The 23,038-nt window shown below is 38.7% G+C and overlaps 1 protein-coding gene across 1 annotated transcript in view; it reads right to left on the reverse strand.

The window, feature by feature from the left end:
- Nucleotides 1-23,038, reverse strand: part of CIR1 (corepressor interacting with RBPJ, CIR1) — a 27,825-nt gene continuing 4,787 nt past the window's right edge. The window contains exons 3-10 of the mRNA XM_070731802.1: nt 22,462-22,535; nt 20,959-20,969; nt 20,810-20,865; nt 15,676-15,724; nt 15,394-15,511; nt 7,560-7,666; nt 4,284-4,369; nt 1-1,736 (exon numbers count right to left, since the gene is read on the reverse strand). Of these exons, the coding sequence (XP_070587903.1) occupies nt 1,061-1,736; nt 4,284-4,369; nt 7,560-7,666; nt 15,394-15,511; nt 15,676-15,724; nt 20,810-20,865; nt 20,959-20,969; nt 22,462-22,535 (1,177 nt within the window). The 3' untranslated portion in view covers nt 1-1,060. The remainder of the gene's footprint in view (nt 1,737-4,283; nt 4,370-7,559; nt 7,667-15,393; nt 15,512-15,675; nt 15,725-20,809; nt 20,866-20,958; nt 20,970-22,461; nt 22,536-23,038) is intronic.

Here is a 23,038-nt window from a genome sequence, read left to right on the forward strand (position 1 = left end):
TCTAGTTTATATATTATTTTTATTGACAAAAAGGCCAAAGACTGTACAGTATTTTCATTCTGTGAAAATAACCACCACTTTATTACTTTGCATTCAAAGGCCATAGAGTTTAATTGTATAAGTTTTATTATAAAACTTATGATAAAAGGCAAAGATGTAACATACATCAAAGCTCAGCTTTGCAAAGTGAGTCACATTTCATTTTTATGCAAAAATCTCAGCATGGTGATGCAAAACAGTACAGAAAAACAAGCATTAATGAAGAAGATTTAAACTATAGCAAGACTGCAAAATTGCTCCATGTCCAACTAATGAGGTCTACCACATCCTTCAAATCTTAACAATAATGACCTGCAGTTTAATAAGATAGGGCTGGAATGGACATATTTCCGTAGCACACTTAGAAATTCTTAACACACACACAAAAACACTTTTCTCAAGTGCTGCAAAATAACTGACACTGTGATAGCAATGGGAGTTCATACATTTAGATAGTTGTGAAGAAGATATACTTTCACAAGGACAAAACATCTTGGCCTATGATGGACAATGCTGCTCTGTTGCTTTAATTCAGGAAACCATCCTCAAAAAAAGAAACTAAAAGTTCAGATTAAAACAATCCAGTTTTCATGCCTCTTAACAGGAATTTTATTCCAAATCACATTAAATGCAAACAAAAATAATTCCATGTTTCTAGAACAGCTTCTTTTGTTTCTTGAAAGGCTTGTCTAGATATATTATCTAAAGGAACACGCTATTGTTGAAACTCCAGTACTTCACACTATTATCAATGGCAAAAGAAAGCTAGAGGTACCAAATAACTTTTCTTCCCACTCCCCTCCACCTCCAAATTAAATAACTCCAACGGAAAAACTTGGTTTGTGTTTATTTACCCGTTACACGATAGATACAAAATAAAGTATTCAAGAACATTTGAAGTGTGAGACTGAGATTTTTTCTGAGACATAGAAGAGCACAACCGGAGCCATTCCCAAGACGTACTGGGGAGGAAAAAAGGAAAAAAAAAAAAGGGGGGGGATGCACAGACCACCCACTTTCTCTATTTTCTCCTCTCTTTGCTTCTCTCTCGGTGCTCCCTCTTGCTGTATTCATCAGGGTGGCTCTCTTTACGCTTCCTTTGCTCTCTGCTTGCCTCTGAACTGTGGCTTCTTCCTTCCTTACTCTTGTCTCGTTCCTCACTTCGACTGTAGTAAGGCAGCTGCCTTGATTCAGAGCTTTGCCTCCTCCTCTCCCCCTTGCTGTGGCTCCTGCTTGCATATCCGGGTCGTTCCGATTCTTTTCTCCCCTCTGAGTTTTCCTTTCTGCCCGAGGGATTTCTTTGGCTCTCACCGGAGCCCCATTTGTTGTTCTCCCAAGAACCCCCTTCCTTTAAAAGCTGAGACTTCTCTCTGTCTTTGCCCTTGTTATCATGGCTGCCAGAGGGATCTTTGTAAAGTTTTTGCTTCCCCTTCTCATCATCGGAATCACTGCTGTCGGTCTCTGAAAATCGGGTTCTTCTCCTTTTTTGAGAATCTGTTTTTCTGCCAGGGGCTTTGTCTTTGCTGCTGGTCTCACTGTCGCTGCTGCTTGCTGAAGACTCGCTGGAGGATGAGGAAGAGGGTCTGCTCTTACGTTTTCTGTGCTTACTACTTCTACTTTTTCGCTTCGGCTGCTTTTTCTTCTTTTTGTCTTTCTTCTTTTTCTTCTTCTTCTTCTTCTCTAGGTGATCTAGTTTTCTTTGATTTTGAACACACACACACAAAAATCAAATAATGAAACAGAGTGGCATAATGGTGCAATCCTTTTTATTAAATGTCAGCAAGTAGACCCTATACTGTAATTTTAATTATGATAAGCTTATTCTTATTATTATTATTTTCAAAAAGAACCAATCCCCAAACTTGCCTCTTTAAAAAAGCCATCCTGGATATTGTATATCTGATCTAATAAATGTGTTCAAATATGTTCATCATCTTTTTAAAAAAAGGTTTAGAGCAAACCTGGCACCAAAATGCCCAGATACCAACAATTATGTCTCCACTCCTGTCATAGAATTCAAAAGCAAATTTCATTGCATGATTGCTATAAAAGCAGGGCACTACAGGTAGTCCTCGAAGGAGTGGTGCAGTGGCCTAGAGGTGGAGCTCTTGCCTCACAATCAAGAGGCTGTGAGTTCGATCCTATGTATAGGTAGACATTTCTCTCTCTGGGCACAATGCGAACATATCTGTTGAACAAAACTCCACATTGGCGACAGGAAGGGCATCTGGCCATTAAACACTCCGCTAGCTCTATTCAGTTGCCCAGACATTATCCCTGCAAGGCATAATGGGGATGATTAAAAGATGATGATGACTACAGGTGTCCTCAACTTACAACAGTTTGTTTAGTGACCGTTTAAAGTTCTAACAGCACTGAACCATTACTTTTTTTCATGGTAACCTTTGCAGCATCCCCATGATCATGTGATCAAATTCAGATGCTTGGCAGCTGGTTCATATTTATGACGGCTGCATGTCCCAGGGTCATGTGATCACATTTTGTGACCATCTGACAAGCAAAATCAATGGGGGAAGCCATGTTCAGTTAACAACAACCCTGTTAGTAATTTATCAACCAAAGTGATTCACTTAACAACTGTTGCAAGAAAAGTTGTAAAATGGGGCAAGACTCACTTCACAAATGTCTCCCTTAACAACAGAAATTGGGGGCTCAATTATGGTCTTAAGTAGATAATACCTGCATTATCCCAGTTTGATTAGGCAATGTGTGAATTGGAACATGTTCATCAATGTGAGACAATCTACCTGCAGAGTTCCCAGCCAGATCCAGCAGCTACTGCTGTACATGTAGGACGCTACTGAGATAAACTACCATGGTGGAGCAGTGGTTAGAGTGCAGTACTGCAGGTTACTTCTGCTGACTGACTGCTGGCTGCCTGCAATTTGGCAGTTCAAATCTGCCCAGGCTCAAAGTTGACTCAGCCTCCCATCCTTCCAAGGAGGGTAAAATGAGAACCCTGATTATTGGGGGCAACACGCTGACTTTATAAAGCACTTAGAGTGGGCTGTAAAGCACTATAAAGCGGTATATAAGTCTAAGTGCTATTCCTAAGTACACTGGTGGAGGAAGCACTGCTTAGGGTGTCTCACTTCCCTCTCCCTGCAAAAGAGATGGAGATAACCCCAGGGATACAGTACATGCATTCTGTTCTAGACATCATTACTGTACATTGGAGTGCATATCTTTATTTATCATTTAAATCCTCAATTTACCTGTCCATATTCACTAGGTACCTAGGTATTTAATCAGTAGCATAAACATAAAATATAAAATGGATCAATTACGTCCAAGCTCTACTTTCCTAAAAGCCAATTTTATCAACTATGGTAAAATAAGAGTGGGTTAATGTTGGAGCCAGTTAAGAGCAAATGACATATTTCCCATTTTTTTTTGTTAAAAAACATAATCCATTATCTTTCAGCTGTGGTATAGAATTACTCAATGTAATTTATGTGTTTTCTCATAACAAATTAGCATATAAAATAGTATTATAATGGGAACAGTTTAAGGATCACGCAATCGCATTCTGCAAATGCTAAGTATATAAAGATCCAAGAGCATGATGCTCACACAGCAAAGCAAGAGGATGGGATTTCAGAACCCCAATAACCCCCAGCTCTCAGCCAATCCCACTCAAATAGGAAATGAGTCATAATCATGGGAAAAGATAAGCTATGATTAAATATTCTGCACAATTATTCTAGGATAAATAAAAGCACAGCTTTTAACTTTGAAATAACTCTTGTTAATAGCCTCTACACCTCAGGGCTGTCGAAATCTTAGCCCACGGGATGGATGGGTCATGTGCTGGCCACGCCCATACCCAGTTTAGCAAAAGGGGTGGGGAGTCCTGATACGTCACATGATGCCACCATAACGATGTGAGTTTGACACCCCTGTTTTACATCTGTTTTACATGTCCCCACCCTCCTTGCCTTTCGCAAGCTCCTTAAAACCCACCTCTGTCGTCGGGCATGGGGGAATTGAAATTTCCCTTCCCCCTAGGCTTATAGAATTTATACATGGTATGCTAGTATGTATGAGTGGTTCTTTAAATTGGGGTTTTTTAGGTTGTCATTTAATATTAGATTTGTTTACATTGTCTTTTTATATTGTTGTTAGCCGCCCCGAGTCTTCGGAGAGGGGCGGCATACAAATCAAATAAATAAACAAATAAACAAACAAACAAATAAATAAATAAATCTGCATGATATAATTACCTCAAAAGCTTTTGTTTTTGCTTCGTTGTCAAGGATTTCAGAAATTCTACTTCTGGGTCATCTTCTGCCTCGCTTGCAACATATTCCTATAATAAAGAGATTGAGAGATACAGCTACAGAACATGGACTGAATGGACAGTATGGAGATTACAGAATATAAATGCTCTATTTTTAAAGATAGTTGAATAAACATTGTTTTGAGAGGCAGAACATAAAATGCTGCGACAAAAAAAAAAGCACCAAGGTAATGCCTAGGAATAGGGTCAACTTTTTGGCTTAGTTAAGGGGGTTAGTTCCTTTCAACCATATCTCCCCCATCCCCTTTTAAACTCCCTACCCCACCCTTGACCCAACTGGAGCAGTTCAAGGCTTAATTGCATTAATCTGCAACCATCCTAACATTACAGATAGTCCTCAACTTACAACCACAATTGAGCCCAATATTGCTGTTACAAAGCGAGAAGTGACTTTTGCCCCATTTTATGACTTTTCTTGCTGAAGCTGTTAAGCAAATCACTGCAGTGGTTAAGTTAGTAACACGATGGTTAAGAGAATTTAGCTTCCCAGTTGACTTTGCTTGTCAGAAGGTCGCAAAAGGTGATCGGGTGACCCTGGGACCATTGAAACTGTCATAAATATGAGTCATTTGCCAAGCGTTTGAATTTTGATCACGTGACCGTGAGGATGCTACAATGGTCCTAAGTGTGAAAAATGTTCACAAATCACCTCTTTCAGTGCCGTTATGACTTGAACGTTCGCTATACAAACTGTTGTAAGTCAAGGACACCTGTACTTAAGTCCCCATGAATAGAATAGAATAGGTCATTTTTGGCCTCCTCAGGTCGCATTTTTGGCCTTACAACACACTGTTTTAGACCTGTTTCTGGCTGCTAGGATTGCAACAGCACATTGCTGCCTATGCGTGGTTTCCTGCCTCCGCACATTACATTTTTGGCCTCCACAAGCTCCATTTTTATCACCTTGAAGTTCGACTACTGCAATGCTCTCTACATGGGGCTACCTTACATTTGGAAACTACAGATCGTGCAAAATGCAGCCATGCGAATGGTCATGGGCTTTCCTAGGTATGACCACCTTTCTCCAGCACTCTATGAGCTGCATTGGCTGCTGATTGGTTTCTGAATGCTATTCAAAGTGTTGGTTATGATCTATAAAGCCCTACATGGCATCGGACCAGATTACATATGGGACTGCCTTCTGCCACATGAGATCCAGTGACCAGTCAGGTCTCACAGAGTTGGCCCTCTCCAGGTCCCGTCAACTAGACAATGTCACCTGGCGGGGCCTAGGGGAAGAGCCTTCTCGGTGAGGGCTCCGGCCCTCTGGAACCAGCTCCCCCCAGAGATTCGTACCGCCCCCACCCTCCTTGCCTTCTGTAAGAGTTTAAAGACCCACTTGTGCCGACAGACCTGGGGACATTTGACATCAGCTCCTGCTGATGAATGGAACATATGTTTGTTTGTTAGAATGAGAATGACTGGTTTTGTAATATATTGGGAGTTTTAGATTAGTTAGTTTAGTTTTAAAATTCGGATTTAGGATATTTTGTATTGTTCTTTATGTGCTGTAAGATGCTCCAAGTCCCTGGAGAGGAGATATAAATCCAATTTTTGGCCTCTGTGTGTCATGTTTTTGGCCGGTTCTGGCGATGGGCTGTGGTGATCCCCGCAGCCTGGAACAGCTGATAGGAGATATTCCAGGAAGCCTATTCACCCACATCAGCTGCTCATGCTGAATCAGGCTGCAATAATGTGCTGAAGCTGACCAAGCTGTTTGTAGCAAGACGCTAGCCTAATAAATACCAATAGATGCTGGTAGGCAGAGGCAGAATTTTTTTGTGTGTTTTCCTCTCCAAAAACTAATGTGTGTTTTATACTCCGGAGTGTCTTATACTCCAAATAATATGGTATATGCCTATTGATGGATAATTTGTCAGATTGCCAGGCTTCTAGAAATTCCCTGGCTATTTCTTTGGACTCGGCTGCCCTCCTTACTAGCACTGATAGTGTTAACCTAGTTTGGGTAATGAAATGTCTGCAAGAAAACAAGCAAGCTCAGAGAGCACCAATGGACTGCAAATATTCTCCTTTATTAGAAACTTCTATGCACTATGCAGAAATGGACAGATTAACACTGAAGATCAAAGAAAAAAGAAGACATAAAATATTTTTGAACTTGGGACTTGTTTTATCAATAGTTGGATAACAGGGGTAGAAATTAGGAACTTAAGAAATATTACTAGGTAAACAAATTAACCCAGACATCACAGTGTTCATTAAGCACTTATTGTACGTAAACAGAAAACAATATACAGAAAAGTGTGTGTGTTGTGTGTATGTGTGTGTTTATACATTGCTCAAAAAAATCAAGGGAACACTTAACACAACATAACTCCAAGTAAATCAAACTTCTGTGAAATCAAACTGTCCACTTAGGAAGCAACACTGATTGACAATCAATTTCACACGCTGTTGTGTACATTCACCTTTGTACAGAACAAAGTATTCAATGATAATATTTCATTCATTCAGATCTAGGATGTATTCTTTGAGTGTTCCCTTTATTTCTTTGAGCAGTATATACACACACACACATATAAATAAACATGTATCTTGCAATTAAGATGCTCCGTTTGATGAGAGTGCAGCATCATGTTCTTCTGTCCAATGTCTGAAGGTGGTTTAACTATGCTGTAAGTGAGGTATAATCCAAGAAGCAGGACAGCAACAAAAGAAATAGCAGCATAACACTGGCTCTGATGATATATCCCCATCTCTGATGAGCAAGGGTTTACCCTACATTTGTCAAGCTTCCCTTCTGGTAGCCATGCAGAGAGAAATGATACAATCACCAGCAACACACAGGGCACTATTCAGAATTGCACCTTCAAAGTATACCATCCCCTGGACAGCACTGTCATTATTTTTCACCCAGGGATAGAGTTAGATGAAGCGTCTGCCATCATATAAGCAAGTAAAGAAAAGTCAAAGCCATTTCCTCTGGTAGATAATAAATCTCTACTAACCCGCAGGAGGCTTTTCATTTATTAAACTATGGATTGGACAAATTCTAGACTATCACTCCAGCTAACAAAAAAAGTGGGAAAACAGACAGTACTTTAAATGGTACCGAGCTTTTTCTACCTATCAGGCGTTCCTATGGTTATGCATATTACAAAAACATTAAGCAACAATTCACAACCAATCACATTTAGATTTACACATATTTTCAGCTTACTGATAAAAAGATCATTACCTGGGATGGATCATTTGCGGTCAAGTTTCTCCCCAGTACATTTTGTTTCAGCGCAAACCCACTGTTTCTCATCTCCGCTATTAGCTCTGAGGGGTGCATCGATGGCCCTGTTCACAAAAATCACAGTCTGAATGTATCATTTATATCTCTCTACCTTTTTGGGACTACACAGTGGGAAATTCAGTGGAAGCTTTGTTAAGTAAAATCATAGCTAAATCAACGCAATAATCTTCTGCTGAGCAAATAATCACATACGATTTTCTAAAACAGCAGTCTGGAGATTCAGAATAGAAAATAATTGCATTTTTCTTTAAGTGCAAGGGGATTCTCTTCTTATGTAACTTTGTCACATTGAAAACAATATATTTTAGCTACGATCTGGCTATAAGTGTTTGATAAATTGAAATAAAACAAGCCAGCTTCCAAATTAAAACATTTTCTGACATCAAGAGTATGCATTAGACAGGGGTGGGCTTCAAAAGTTTCAGCAACAGGTTCTCTGCCCAGTTGCTGGGTGGGCGTGGCCATGGTGGGCGTGGCCTAGTTGGGCTCCTGCACCATGGCGGAGTGGGTGGGTTCCCCTTCTTCAGGCTCCGGAGGCTTTCCCTGAACCTCTGGGAGGGCATCCCCCTGCCTCTGAAGACCAGAAACGAGCCCACTTTTGCATTTCTGGAATTTCCAGAAGGCCTGTTTTTCTCCTTCCCAGAGCCTCCACAAGGGCCCTGCATTTACCTCAATCCAAAACAGGCCCCATGTAGACTCCTGGGAGGTGAGGGGGGCGGCCATCCAGGGGTGGAATTTGGCATTTCGCCAAACTGGACATGTTAGCTATGGAACTGCCCGAATCTGAGCAAACCCATAGCAGCCCACTCTTGGCATTAGAGCTGCAAGTGTGCTTATCTATGGTCCTGAGCAAACCAAAGAGAGTCACATTTTTTTAAAAAAAGAACAACACTCCCCTATTACAATTCTCCCTGGGCTCTGCTGTTCCTTTTCCAGTTCAGGCAGGAACTCAAGTAGACAATTTTTCTACAGTATAGCAGGCAGCTATAGGACTCTAAAGTCAAAGAACTATTGGCGCTATATAGATTCATTATAAGAAGTATGCAGCGTGTTTAATTTTTGCCCTAACTTAATCCAATGAAATAGTTTTATTCATGGCATCAGACAAATTCACTTATCTTGTTGCAGTGGTTCTCAATCTGGGGGTCAGGACCCTTTTGAGGTCGAACAACCATTTCACAGGGGTCACCTAAGACCATGGGAAAAGACAATTTTCCTATGGTGTTAGAAACTAAAGCTTCTATGTTGGTGCCTTGGAACGTATTTTTACAATCTGACCAATCAGGCATTTACAGTGGGGGTGTCCCTCTGACCTTCCTGTCAATCAACTTAAAGCTCTGTTGGGAAAACTGGCACTAGACTTATGGTTGGGGGTCACCACAACATGAGGAACTGTATTAAGGGGTCACGGCCTTAGAAAGGTTAAGATATCAATATACTTCCAAAGAACACTGCTTTAGAGAGATTGCTTCTAATCTCTAGGTAGAAAATGTTAAACAGATCAAGACTGAGAGGTAACATGGGGAGGTCTCCATCCTGGCACTCTCATATAATTTTAACTCACGTAGGATAAACTGAAGTCAGCTTTTTGAGATTTCATGGACATTACCATGTTGAGTAGTTTTTGACATGTTTTCTCAGGTTTCCATTCTAATTCACATCCTAGTGTTTTCTAATGGTGTTAATGTAGTTCAGTTTTGCTTAGTTTTTCCTAAAATGATTCAAGGTCAATTAGGTGTTGTTTACAACATGATGTCTGAAAATCCAAATGGTTTTAGAGCATTTTAAAAAACACAAATGCTAAATATGTTTAAATTTTTTAAAAGCCTTAGTCTATCATAAATCCTTGTGAAAACAATTTTAAAAATGAAATACATTTATACATGTACACTGTAGGCATTTCAAGATTGAATTCTTTTGCTTTTAAAGTTTAGCTAGGGCTTCTAAGTTTATTTAAGGTGTAATCTCCTTTTGAGTTTATTTAAGGATTTAAGGTCTACTTATTTATGAAAGTGTTCAGAATTCATTTTGTTTGTTCTTATTACTGCCTCTATTCCAAAACAACATACATTTTTCATTTCCTAAAGAGATTTCTAAACACTGGCTTTATTTTCCTACAAACTGTGCAGAGAATTTTTTTTTAATGAGCTTAATATTTCCTTAACCAACTTGCCTTATTTATCCTATGATTAGCACCCCAGACTGGATCTAAAGTGGTACCATTGCATGTAGTAAAGCGATTCCTATGTAAGAAATTCTGAATTTGTTTGTTTTAAGCAATAATATATTAAACATGTTACATTAATATTATAGCATGAAAGTTTGCTAAGAGCTAAGCATCTTATGGCTTGGTTATTTCACAGCAAGAATCAGGCTGATCCCATTTTCTGACTGTGAGGTTCTTAATTCACTGCACTATCACTGTACACAACTATAAGCTATGTAAAAAATGACTGGGTTGCAGTTAATCACCAGCTGAATCAACAGTGTGATACCACTAAAAACAAGATTAATAAAATGTTCATCTGTATTAACAAAATCGCATTTTTCAAATGATAAGTAATTTCAGTTTATTATTCTTTCATTATTTGTTATGTTTATAATATACCTTTCCACCAGAAGATCAAGATGATAGGCAAACTATTTTCCTGTTTAATTTAACTTGCAAATAAAGAACATTCCAAGAAGAATGTGGCTGGTTCAAGTTTTGATGGGTGATTAATTTGAATTAGGCTCTTTCCAACCTAGCCCTACAGTATCTTCTGACTCCACATTGATTCTGCTAGACAAACTGAAGCAAGCTTAGAAGATAGCAATGTTGGGTGAATAAAAATACAGTAGAACTTCTGTTCACAAATGCTTCTGAGCACGACCAAATCTGGTTCCAACTAAAAAAAGTCACAATATTTTTTTCCCAGGGTCAATTTCCCCTTTCGTGACATTTTTTAAAAAAGTGCCAAATTTCCAAAATTAGGTTTGGGTCACAACCAAATCAGCCTGTGACCAAAGTTATGGAACGAATTATGGTTGTGACTAGAGGTTCTACTGTATGAAAAAAACTATTTCTTGGGAGGGAAAGGAAAAATGGAGGAGGTATGTTTGTGTGGAGGCAAACAAAGACAAACATTGGCCAACGTATTCAAGACCTATTAGCAGATTGTAAAGTAGGTTTTAGGTCTGAGAAAGGAGAGAACATGAGAAAGACTGAAAATAAACCTGCCTTGAGAGCATAAAAGGAGTCAGAGGAAAGCCTGACAGGTTTTCATGTTTCTGTTATTAACCCTCACGGCAAGTAGCTAGGGTGTCACTAGTCCTTGTGGTGACCTCCTCTCAGGGCTGACCTCAATTTTGAGAGCCTCATTACTCTCTATTCTGAAAGGCACTGAACTTTACTTTTGGTCGTAGAGATGGCATCAGACCCTCAGGAAAGTCCACTGTCTACAGCACAACTTGCTGATGTACTGTTACAATAAATTGTGTGGCTGTAAAATTAACAATCCTGCACAGTGTCATGATTATGTCTTAACAGAGCAGCTGAGACAAGTTTCGACAACCAATAACCCAGCCAGAACTTCTTCACTCCCATGGACCTTTGAAAGAAACATTTCTGATTCTTTTTTTTTACAACTCAGCAATGGTCAGTGGATGCTATAATCCTGAGTATCTGCAGAAATTATGATTCAAAGGTTTCCTTAAAACCTGTATTTTGAACAGTAATTGTGAATATTGCATATAATGCACTGGATTAGGAACTGGTTGGCTGCAGTCATCACTGTGGCCTTCTGAATGATGTTAAAATCATTCATGTTAAAATCATGTTAAATTTTTTAAATAAAATCTTCATCCAGACAATTCAAATATATGTGCCAAAAGCAGAATGTTTTGACTTACTGTATAATAACTTTGACCAATTTCTCTCATGTTGTATTATTTATTCTGGTTTTGCTAGCAAAACTTCAGAACCGTACTTCAGCTCTACTTATTTTTTTGTTACATACTTGTATGTTTTTCAGCATTATTTTAAATGTTGTAAAATAACTTTTCTAGAATCATAGGTAACAGAATGAATATGTAGCAGAGGGGAAAATATGAAGTCTGCTATCATACAGGACAGTAGAGAAAAGGTATTCTAGAGATGCACAATACAGTGGTACCTCGTCATACAAATCCCTCGTCATATGAACTTTTCGAGATATGAACCCGGGGTTTGGAATTTTTTTGCCTCTTCTTACGAACTTTTTTCACCTTACGAATCTGCCGCCGCTGCTGGGATGCACCGCCTCCAGACTTCCGTTGCAAGCGAAGCGCCCGTTTTTGTGATCCTGGGATTCCCCTGAGGCTCCCCTCCATGGGAAACCCCACCTCCGGACTTCCGCATTTTTGTGATGCTGTAGGGAAATCCCAGGAGGGGAATCCCAGGATTGCAAAAACGGGTGCTCTGCTGGCAACGGAAGTCCGTAGGTGGGGTTTCCCAGCGAGGGAAGCCTCAGCGAAATCGCACCATCGCAAAAACATGGAAGTCCGTAGGTGGGGTTTCCCAGCGAGGGAAGCCTCAGCGAAATCGCACCATCGCAAAAACATGGAAGTCTGTAGGTGGGGTTTCCCAGCGAGGGAAGCCTCAGCGAAATCGCACCATCGCAAAAACATGGAAGTCCGGAGGTGGGGTTTCGAGGACTTCCGTGTTTTTGCGATGGTGCGATTTCGCTGAAGCTTCCCTCACTGGGAAACCCCACCTCCGGACTTCCGTTGCCAGCGGAGCACCCGTTTTTGCAATCCTGGGATTTCCCTACAGCACTACAAAAATGCGGAAGTCCAGAGGTGGGGTTTCCCATGGAGGGGAGCTTCAGGGGAATCCCACCAGCACAAAAACGGGGCTTTGGCTTGAAAAAGGGGTAAATTTTGGGCTTGCACGCATTAATCGGTTTTCCATTGATTCCTATGGGAAACATTGTTTCGTCTTACGAACCTTTCACCTTACGAACCTCCTCCCGGAACCAATTAAGTTCGTAAGACAAGGTATTACTGTATATCAGTATCGTTTTGCGGTGAGAAAGCATTGCACACCCCATTTAAAGGTCACGTCCTTAAAATGATTGATACTACTACTTTCTATTCCAATTCTCTAATAATCCTTTTATAAATGTTGGTGTGAGCCTCCAACAGTTTCTGATCTCCAACTCCTATTAGTCCTAACTAGCAAAATGAAAAATATTATAATCCAATGTATTCTTACTTTAATTATTCCTGCTACTGAACGTATTATAGCAAGAGGAACTGGAGTAAAGGCTTCCCTGGGGATAGGTGTGTACATCTAGTTAAAAACGCTGGTAGAAATAGTAAATTCTACTTCATTGTGCCCATCTAGAATAGAATTCTTTATTGGCCAAGTGTGGTTGGACACACAAGAAATTTGTCTTTGGTGTATATGCTCTTAGTGTACATAAGAAAAATAAAATAAAATACATTAATCAAAAAGAAAAAGTGTATATTTACACTAAGTGTATCAAGGTTACTAATAAGTTATCAAATCATACTAGGAAATAAATAAAAACAATATAAATTGAAAGATACAAGCAACATGGTTAGAGTAATAAGTGGGAAGAGATAGAACTAATAAAGGAGAGAATAATAATAGTAATATAGTCTTAGTAAATTATTTGACAGCGTTGTGGGAATTAGTTGTTAAGCAAAGTGATGTAATGTAAAACTAAGACTAAGCTAAGTCTTATGGAAAATTTTAAGACAAGTGCAACACTAATGCCCCCTCGTCCATGAGAAATGACTAGCATTGCTTAAGTTCTACTATTTTCAGATATAGAGAAAAAAGATGACTGGCAGCTGCTTTGTATGATCAGCATCTGATCTGCAATGTCAGTTTGGCTTCTGAAAGAATCAGAACTGTGTTTTTCCGGCATTTCTGTCATGGTTTGATAACAGTAATAACTCACAGATACCAATAGTTTATTAGAAAGCAAATGCTTGCTTTAGAAACATAAAAACATAGAAGATTGGCGGCAGAAAAAGACCTCATGGTCCATCTAGTCTGCCCGTATACTATTTCCTGTATTTTGTCTTAGGATGGATATATGTTTATCCTAGACATGTTTAAATTCAGTTACTGTGGATTTACCAACCACTTCTGCTGGAAGTTTGTTCCAAGCCTCTACTACTCTTTCAGTAAAATAATATTTTCTCATGTTGCTTCTGATCTTTCCCCAAGTAACCTCAGATTGTGCTTTTAATAAGGAAACTTTTGCCTAATTAATCACACCTCATATCAATGCCATCCAACTCACATAGAAAAGTAGAGCAAAAAGTTTTGCCCTTTTTATTACGGATGGTAAAATTTAATATCAGTATTATTGTTATTTTTTTTAAAAAAACAGCTTAGGGTAAAACAGTATTTTGATTGCCTAATTTAACTTTATAAAGGATGTAGTAAATCTTATAGTGGGTCTCGATAAACCGCACAGCTGGAACATTCTCTCACTGCTATGTGGTTTCCAATGATCAAAGTAAGTTACTTTATGTGTCAGACTAAGATTTCATAATGGAAATAAATGCATCATCGGGGGGAGTACAGTTGTCATGAAATAATTACAGTCCTGGGAGATTACAGCCAAGGCTGTACCCCAGGGGTGTGATTATCCCATGATAACCACATCCAGTGAAATTGCCTTATTGCAAAAATAATCTCCATTCACCAGCAAGATATATTATTCAATAGGAGACTTTTGAAAGTGGAAAGATTATATTTTTAAAAGTCTGAATCGACAAATGGATTAGCATTACAGTTGAGGAATAAGGAAGAAGCAAAATCCTATTGGAAATAAGAGTATTCTTTCTTTTGGTTACTTGATATGAAGCCAGTGGTGGGTTGCAAATAATTTTGCCATTGGTTCACGCAATGCTTCTGCACATACAGAGAAGTGTCCCAGACAGCTGGGCGGAGCCTCCTGTCATTGGTTCTATCAGTTCTAAGAACCAGTCCAAACCGGAAGCAACCTACTGCTGTATGGAGGGATTTTGCTTTTAAAGTACTTATAAGGGGTTCTCATTAGTCCCTTAGACATTTTTTTTCAATAGTTTGGGTGCAATCATCTTGAAATCACTCTATCCAAAATATTACCATGGGATCAGTTACCTGTTTGTAGGTGGGATACAAACATGAACTACAATTTGGGGGTTCTAATGTTCACAGAGAACTCCATGCAAAGTCTGAACACTGGAATACAGTAGTCCCTCACCTATCGCTGGTGTTACGTTCCAGACCTGGCCGCGATAGGTGAAATCCGCGATGGGGAATTTATCGACTGATAGTACTTTTTTAAGTATTTATATTGCAATTGTTTGGTAAGTTTTCATTGTTTTAAGTGTTTATAAACCCTTCCCACACAGTATTTATTTTAGATACAGTATTTAAATACAGTATTTACAATTTTAGATATTTTTTTTTGTTGAAAAAGTTCGGTGGGCTGTTTAAATCTGCCGACCGACTTCCTCAGAAACCCGCGATGAAGTGAAGCCGCAGTAGATGAAGCGCGGTATAGCGAGGGACTACTGTACTGACTAAATCACAGTGACTGGGAAAATTCATTAGCACACAAAAAGATTTTCTCTTCACTTAAGATATCTGAAAGCATTTACAGAAGACCTCTGATTCGAATCCTGCAAAGTTAAGCACCCAATCGTTGCTGAACTCAATAAAATACAGATAAATAGAACTCGACATTATTTGACAAACTGACTGACATACATTTTAGACACCTACCTGAGCCATCGTTGGAAACGGAGCTTGCGTTAATTCCAGACAGGCCAAACAAAGGACATTCCCGGTCTGTGTTTACGTGGCCCCATTTGTGACATTTAATGCATCTCACATTCCTCACCTGAAAATGATTCATAGACTTAACTTCACATTTCAGTGCCGTATGTTTTAGGCCATTATATCCCAAGTAAAGTTTTCGTAATACAAGCCTAATGTCATTTATTATACACTACTAAATACATGAAATCCACCTAAAATAGAAGGAAGGCAATAAATAAAACTTGCCTGGATGCCAAATGGCTGGTCTCTAATGTTCATGTCATCTTTAGCATATCTGTTAAAATACAAGAAAAACGCACACATATATTACTTATGCATGACAAAGAATTATAATTACTGATTCAAACAATATAAAGCATATGGATTCAATTGTTGAAAGTACAGAAATCACAGTATCAAAATGTTTCTGGATTCTAATTTATTCACATTTATCCAAAGAGCATATAGATATAGATTCTTGGTTCTTCCTGAAATCAAGAAAGGCTAAATAAGCAGGGAAATCACCACATATGGTTTGTTTAACATGATTTCTAAATAAGACCCCAATATTACTGCTCCTTGGGGAAGCCTTCCTAAGATGGCAAGAACCACCTACCTTTGGAAGATCTGTTCTCACACTTTTCATTTGGGCTGTCATATTCACCATGTCAAGCTCATGGATTTTTAGTCAATCTAAAATTGTGCTGCTTTCATTGTGTTTATTTGCTTTTCTGCTCTACTCATTATTCTTATGGTTTTAATAGAACACCATTACTTCTTAGTACAGTGGTACTTCTACTTAAGAACGCCTCTACTTAAGAACTTTTCTAGATTTTTTTGCCTCTTCTTAAGAACCATTTTCTACTTAACAACCCGAGCCTGGAAAAATTTCCCAGGAAATTTGAGAGTGGCACGAAGGCCCGGCCACTTTCCTGCCATTCCCCCTGGGTTTCTCTCTCTGGCGCAGTGTATGAGAGGCAGCCTCGCGCCAGGTGTATGGGAGGCATCTGCGCCTCCTCGCCACCTCAGAGTCCCTCTTTTTTTTTTTAAGCCTTAAAGTTTTGGATTTTTTTGATTCCCCTCACCTCACCTTTTTCCTTCGGCAGTGATTGTCCTCCTCCTCTTCTTCCTCCTCCTCCTCCCACCCAACTTCAGAGCTTTTATTTCTTTCCTAATGGGTTTGCACACATTATTTGCTTTTACATTGACTCCTATGGGGAAAAATGCTTCTACTTACAAACTTTTCTACTTAAGAACCTGGTCACGGAATGAATTAAGTAGAGGTACCACTGTATTTATTGTTCTATTTCATGCGCCTCTTGCCTCTACTCTTTGTGGTTAAGCTGCTTCAGGTTTAATGCAAATTTAGGTTGTATAAGGGTTTGAGTACTCTTCGGTTTGGGATGCTGCAGTATTTATCTTTTAAACAGAAAAATAATCAGCTGACATTTTGAATAAATATGTATACAAGAAAGATATTAACAAGATGGTTTCCTTGGATTTCATTGTTCTCTCCATCCCGGGCCATTTCAGAAGAGAGAAAGTTTTATAACTATGGAATTTTGTTCATATTTTCTGAATGTACTTATTATGTATCTGCTGATGGAATGAACTACAGTAGAATCTCTGGTTACACAGAGGGGGTGTGGCCAAGTGCTATGGTGACATGGAGCTCCCTGCACTCCTGCAGGATAGGGAAGAAGAGAGACACCATTGGGGAACTGGCAGGATATGGCAACACCCCCCCTCCCCCCAGAGACTCGACAAAGAGCTCTCGACCTATGACACTGGGAAAGGCTTGTAAAAGCCGACCAAACCTTGGTGGCCACGAACAAACGGATTGATTTGTTTCTTAGAAGGTTGGAAGTCACCTGGAAAGAGGAAATTAAAGAGAAGTGCAGGAGTGACGAGAAAGAATAAAAGTTGAGCCAGCGAGTTACTTTGCCAAGGTGAAGTTTGGGACCTTTTTAAAAAAAAAAAAATTAAACCAGGAGCAAAAGGACTGAAAGAACAAAGACGAAGCAGCTATTTAGCACTGAAGGCTATAATGGAAAAACTTTAAAGAAGGCTGTAACTAAAGCCCAATGTCTGAGAACTTTAAAAATTGATCCTGGAATTAACTTGGATTTAAATATTTGGTATAATAGACTTGATTTAAATATATATAAGCATATTAAGAAGAAACAGACTTGTGGAATTAGTGAGGGGTGCCACCTGCTGGCTGGAGGAACAATTACTATGGAAGATTTTTGTGGGTGTTTATGCAGCTGTTGACCTTGAATTGGAATTTACACTGGACAGTTTTATCTGTTGAGACTGTGAACTCTGAACTCCTATGTATTGATGCTTAAAGACTAAATCTTAAAGCTCAAATATACACATAGAAAGAAGAGGATTACATCAGGCTGTGAGATATTTCTTGACAGCTGAACTAACAATACAGATTTGTGAATGGTAATTTTGATAACATGGATGCCTCAGAAGATGATTATTGTACTGGGATTAACAATAAAAAATAAGAATAGGATGAAAATACAAGAATTGCACATGGCAAACTAGAAGGGGGAGGGATTAAGGAGAGCTGAAGGAAAACTGACCCAATCATTAAATACAAAAAAGAAAAAATAGAGAGGGGAAGAAGTTGAGGGTATACTGTTACAAGAAATAAAAAGAAGGGCAAGTTGAGACCTAAAGGATGGAACTTTAAAGAAAATGGTTGATTGTTATTTAATTATTGGATTGCTATTTGATTATTTTATAATGATTTCTTTCTTTTTCTTTTTTATACATAATGAACCTTTGGAAATTTGGGATTTTGAATGATTAATATCTACTTGAAAATATAGTTGATGATGATAATTAATATTGATATTAATAATAATAATAATAATAATAATAATAATAATAATAATAATAATAATTTATTGGATTTGTATGCCGCCCCTCTCCGTAGACTCAGGGTGGCTAACAACAATAATAAACACAACATGTACAATCCAATAATAAAAAACAACTAAAAACCCCTATTATAAAACCAAACATACACACAAACATACCATGCATAATGAATAAGTTTTTATTAAAAAATTTAAATCTAATACAATTATTTAAAAATAATTATACAATTAAGTGATAATTTTGGGACAATTTGAGATTGGCACAAATTGGATTTATTGAAATAAATTTAAAATGATATACTTGTAACATTAAAGAAGACCAGTATAATGAATGATAAATGAAACAAGTTAATGTGTTTCAGTTTTGGAATTTGAATGATACTTACTTTCCTCTGTATTGTAAAGGATATTAGTGAGATATAAGATATAAATATTTAATATGAATTTATATTTCATTTTTGAAAATAAAAAATTGTGGAATTTTTAAGGGGCATTTAATTACGAAAAGTAGGGGTTAAGAAAAACGAATGATGAGTAAACAAGTAAAGAAGTGAACAAAGCAGTGGCTTAGATTTATTAAGCAAGAGATAACAGTCAGCAGAGAAAATAATTTGAAAATTAAATAATTGGTGTAATCTGGGTGACAAAATTAGATAAAGGAGGCAGCACGAGATTAATGACATACTGAGAGTAATGGATATGAAATTAAGAAGTATAAATGATTGGATTTGGTAAATGATACATGTTTATTAAGATGTATTGAAGTTTATGATAGTCTATGTATGTTTTTAATGGGGAGAAAAAGAATTTTAAAAATAGTAATTAGAATTATCCACTCAGGGTAGGACTTAGAGGGTGTAAGGAGTAGGAAACAAAGAGAGAAAGGAGAGAGAGAGTAGAAGGGGAGGTAGAGAAGATAGAAGGAAGGAGGAGGAGATGGTAGTAGGAAAGGAAAGGAAAGGTGTACTATACTTGAGATGGAAAGAGGGGAATTGTGAGAGGGAAGATTGAGACAGATCGAATAATAAAAATTAAAATTGGAATGTAATTTAGGTTATTGGATTATTGTTTTTAAGTGATAATATATGCATATTGGAGGTATATGTGATGTCTGGTTACGAACGCTTCTCACCACAACCAAATAAGATTCTGACCAAAAAATTCACAATTTTTTTCCAATGCGGCTGATTTCCCCTTCCGTAACATTTTTTTGTAAGCGCCAAATTTCCAAAATTAGGTTTGGGTCATGACCAAATCGGTTTGCAACCAAAGTTATAGAACGAACTATGGTCATGACCAGAGTTTCTACTGTACAGTGAACCCTCGAGTTTCGCGTCCTCGAGCATCGCGAAAGGGCTATATCGCTAGTTTTCAACCCGGAAGTAAACTCCACCATCTGCGCATGCGTGCCCTTCCACGCATGCGTAGATGGTGGAGTTTCCCCGCCGGGCAGAGGCTTCCCTGGGTCTTCCCCCTCTTGCCCCGGTAAGACCCCAGCGGCAGCGCGAGCAACGGCGTGGGCAGGCGGGCGGCACGCGCGGGGACACCCCAGCTCCGCTCCCCAGCTGGGAAGCGGCCCCAGCAACGCGCGCTGCGCGCTTGGAGAAACCCCAGCTCCGCTCTCCAGCTGGGAAGCGGCCCCAGCAACAGCGTGGGCGGGCGGGCGGTGCGCGCGCGTTTGGGGACACCCCAGCTCTGCTCCCCAGCTGGGAAGCGGCCCCAGCAACAGCGTGGGCGGGCGGGCGGCACGCGCGCGGGGAAACCCCAGGCGCGAGCAACGGGGTGGGCGGGCGAAGGGCGGGCGGCGGTGGAAGTAAAAACACCATCTGCGCATGCGCAGATGGTGTTTTTACTTCCGCACCGCTACTTCGCGAAAAATCGATCATCGCTTGGGGTCCTGGAACGGAACCCTAGCGATGATCGAGGGACCACTGTACTTGCAAATAGCTCTGGCTTTCTCTTGCTATAGACTTCATCTCTGCTGAATGTGCTTCATAAGGTTGAGACGTATACTGAGACAGATTTGGGAACTCCAGACAGGCAGTGAAGAACAATAGAAACTATGTAACATGAAATCCTTGAGTAAAATGCTAGATATTACATGGAAGTAATATCTAAACCCAGAACATGTACAGCATCAATAATATTCTTGGCTAATTTTTGCCTTCCTTCCATTTATATCCTTCCAATATTTTATTCTAAGATCTGGTATGGTAACTCATGTATTCAGCTGAGCTATTTCTGGGGGGGGGGGGGGGAATACAAAGGGTATTGTCTGCGGAGAGGGGCGGCATACAAATCTAATAAATTATCATTATTATTGTTGTTTTTGTTGTTGTTGTTGTTGTCTTTTGAAAAGACAGTGCCTCTGTTCATTTTGTAAAATATACAGCTTGAGACAACAATGCTCTTGCTTAAAGAACACATCCATGAAAACAGCTCTCAGAATACATTAATCAAATTATAAAGTAGTTAAGTCTTACTTTTCACGTGGAGCTACCTTCTGCCATTCAAATTTGTAATCAGTTTCTCCCTCCTGCTAAACAACAATAAATAAACTCAAGCTGTTATTTATATACACATTGAGATTGTGAAATATGAGAAAACATGACAAATTAAACATTGAAATTACCTCTTTTGTTTCTTGTTTGATGATCATGATGAGATGGCAGGGAATAGGATAAGGCAGACCATTAGATGAGACAACCAGGTTATCAAAAACATTCAGATCATGCAATTCACAGACGGCTGAAAAACACCTTATTTCATACAGTTAATCTACTGAAATTTAAGTTTTGTTTTTTTTAATTATACATAACCAAATGTGTGAGTTATATACAGATTTATAATAACTGCAATTTTATGTAATCACACTTTAAAAATTCACGTGTAGATTTACTCTTCATTAATGTGATACTTATTTCTGGATTTTTTTCACAAAACCAAAAATACTGTGTAAGAACAAGAATATTTAATCCACTATGTCCAACCTGCAAGGGTTCAAGTTTGAACCAGAAAACACATTTCAGCTCTTTCTCTGACTAGAGACTTTAACAACATCTGCATGACATTTAACAATAAGATGGATAATGTCGTATTTGGGTCTCATATATGTCTGCTACCACTTCCCCATCAGGATTTGTCTGTGGACTGTTAACCATTCCTAGCAAATGAACGCCTCAATTGATTACAAGATGTACACTATTTCCAATTATGGAAAATTGCAGAATGCATGGACTATAACTGTATTTTGTGGCGAACTGTTCTTAATTTTAAATCCTGTGGCCAGAAGTCACTTTACCGTAGCTGCTTGTGAGAGAACATAGTTACACTTAGAGCATTAGAAGGGTGAAAGAGTGAATATGAGCTACATTGTTGATTAGAGGAGCAATTGCCAGTTCATAAATTTGCTTTCAGTTCTAGAAGTGATAAGATGCTCTGCACATCACAATATTTTGATTCAGTTTACAAGAAGCAAACAAAATAGGATATGAAATCATGTCCACTACAACACAGGAACCCACTTCTGAAATCAACAATTGTGGGCATCACTGCAAGGCAAGCTTCTCCTTTTGCTAATACTGTTGGCTGTAGTTTCTAATGGTGTCTCTTAAAACCTGCAACATCATCTACTTTAAAGAAGTGTGTACCAAGTCATTGATCTACTTTACGGAATGTTGCTATTCCCCATTCTTCAAACTGACACCATCCGGATGTGTTAAATTTCAATTCCAAAAAGCCCTGGCCAGAATGGAAATTGGCGCTCAACATATCTGTATTACATAAGATGGTGTCAGACCTTCACAGGTGAAAGACATTTAGTCTTACACAACTGCAACAGCTCTCCTGTGTTTAAGAGTGGTCTTTCTCACCCTTTTCTGGGTACACCCAGAACTGAAATTGTCTGCTAGGAAAATATTTATTCCTTCAGGTGTTAACTGTAATTCTCTAGGACTTTTCAGTTATAATTAAAAGGGGGAGGGGGGGAAGATAATGATGAGCACAGGTGTAAAAAAAATCTGCAGGAAAAATTTGTCACAATTAAAACAAGGGATCAAGAACACTTTGATGAGTATTATAGTTACTATACAATTGTTGGTAAATATTGTGTTAGTAACTAAACAACAAAAATTACCTTTCTTTGCTCCAGGTGGCGCTTCATACATAAAATTTAGACCATTCTTAACACGTTCATCTCCCATAAGCAATCTTTATAAACATACAATAAAATTATGATATACCACAAGATATGTACATTGATTCAAAATATATTTTAAAATAAAGGTAGCATGTTTTTTCAATAAGACAACACTCATTTTTTTTACTAGTAGAAAGTTTATATATCTGCAATACATAATAATTCTAGATCAAGCAATCATTATTTTTAAACACTGATGCTCAGCTCCAAATTTGTTCCTAGACTTGACTTAACTTTTATTCCAAACGTTTTAGTTTTTCATGCACAATTCTACTACACCAGGGATAGGCAAAGTTGGCTCTTCTATGACATGTGGACTTCAACTCCCAGAATTCCTGAGCTAGCATGATTGGCTCAGGAATTCTGGGAATTGAAGTCCACAAGTCATAGAAGAGCCAACTTTGCCTTCCCCTGTATTACACCAATGTGGCTGAGAACATTTTTTTAAAGAAGGATCCACATGTTGAATGCAATTTTTAAAACACTGATATTCTCTGATCTTTCACTCTGACCG

This window comes from Erythrolamprus reginae, chromosome 1, assembly GCF_031021105.1.
Source record: "Erythrolamprus reginae isolate rEryReg1 chromosome 1, rEryReg1.hap1, whole genome shotgun sequence".
NCBI lineage: Eukaryota > Metazoa > Chordata > Lepidosauria > Squamata > Dipsadidae > Erythrolamprus > Erythrolamprus reginae.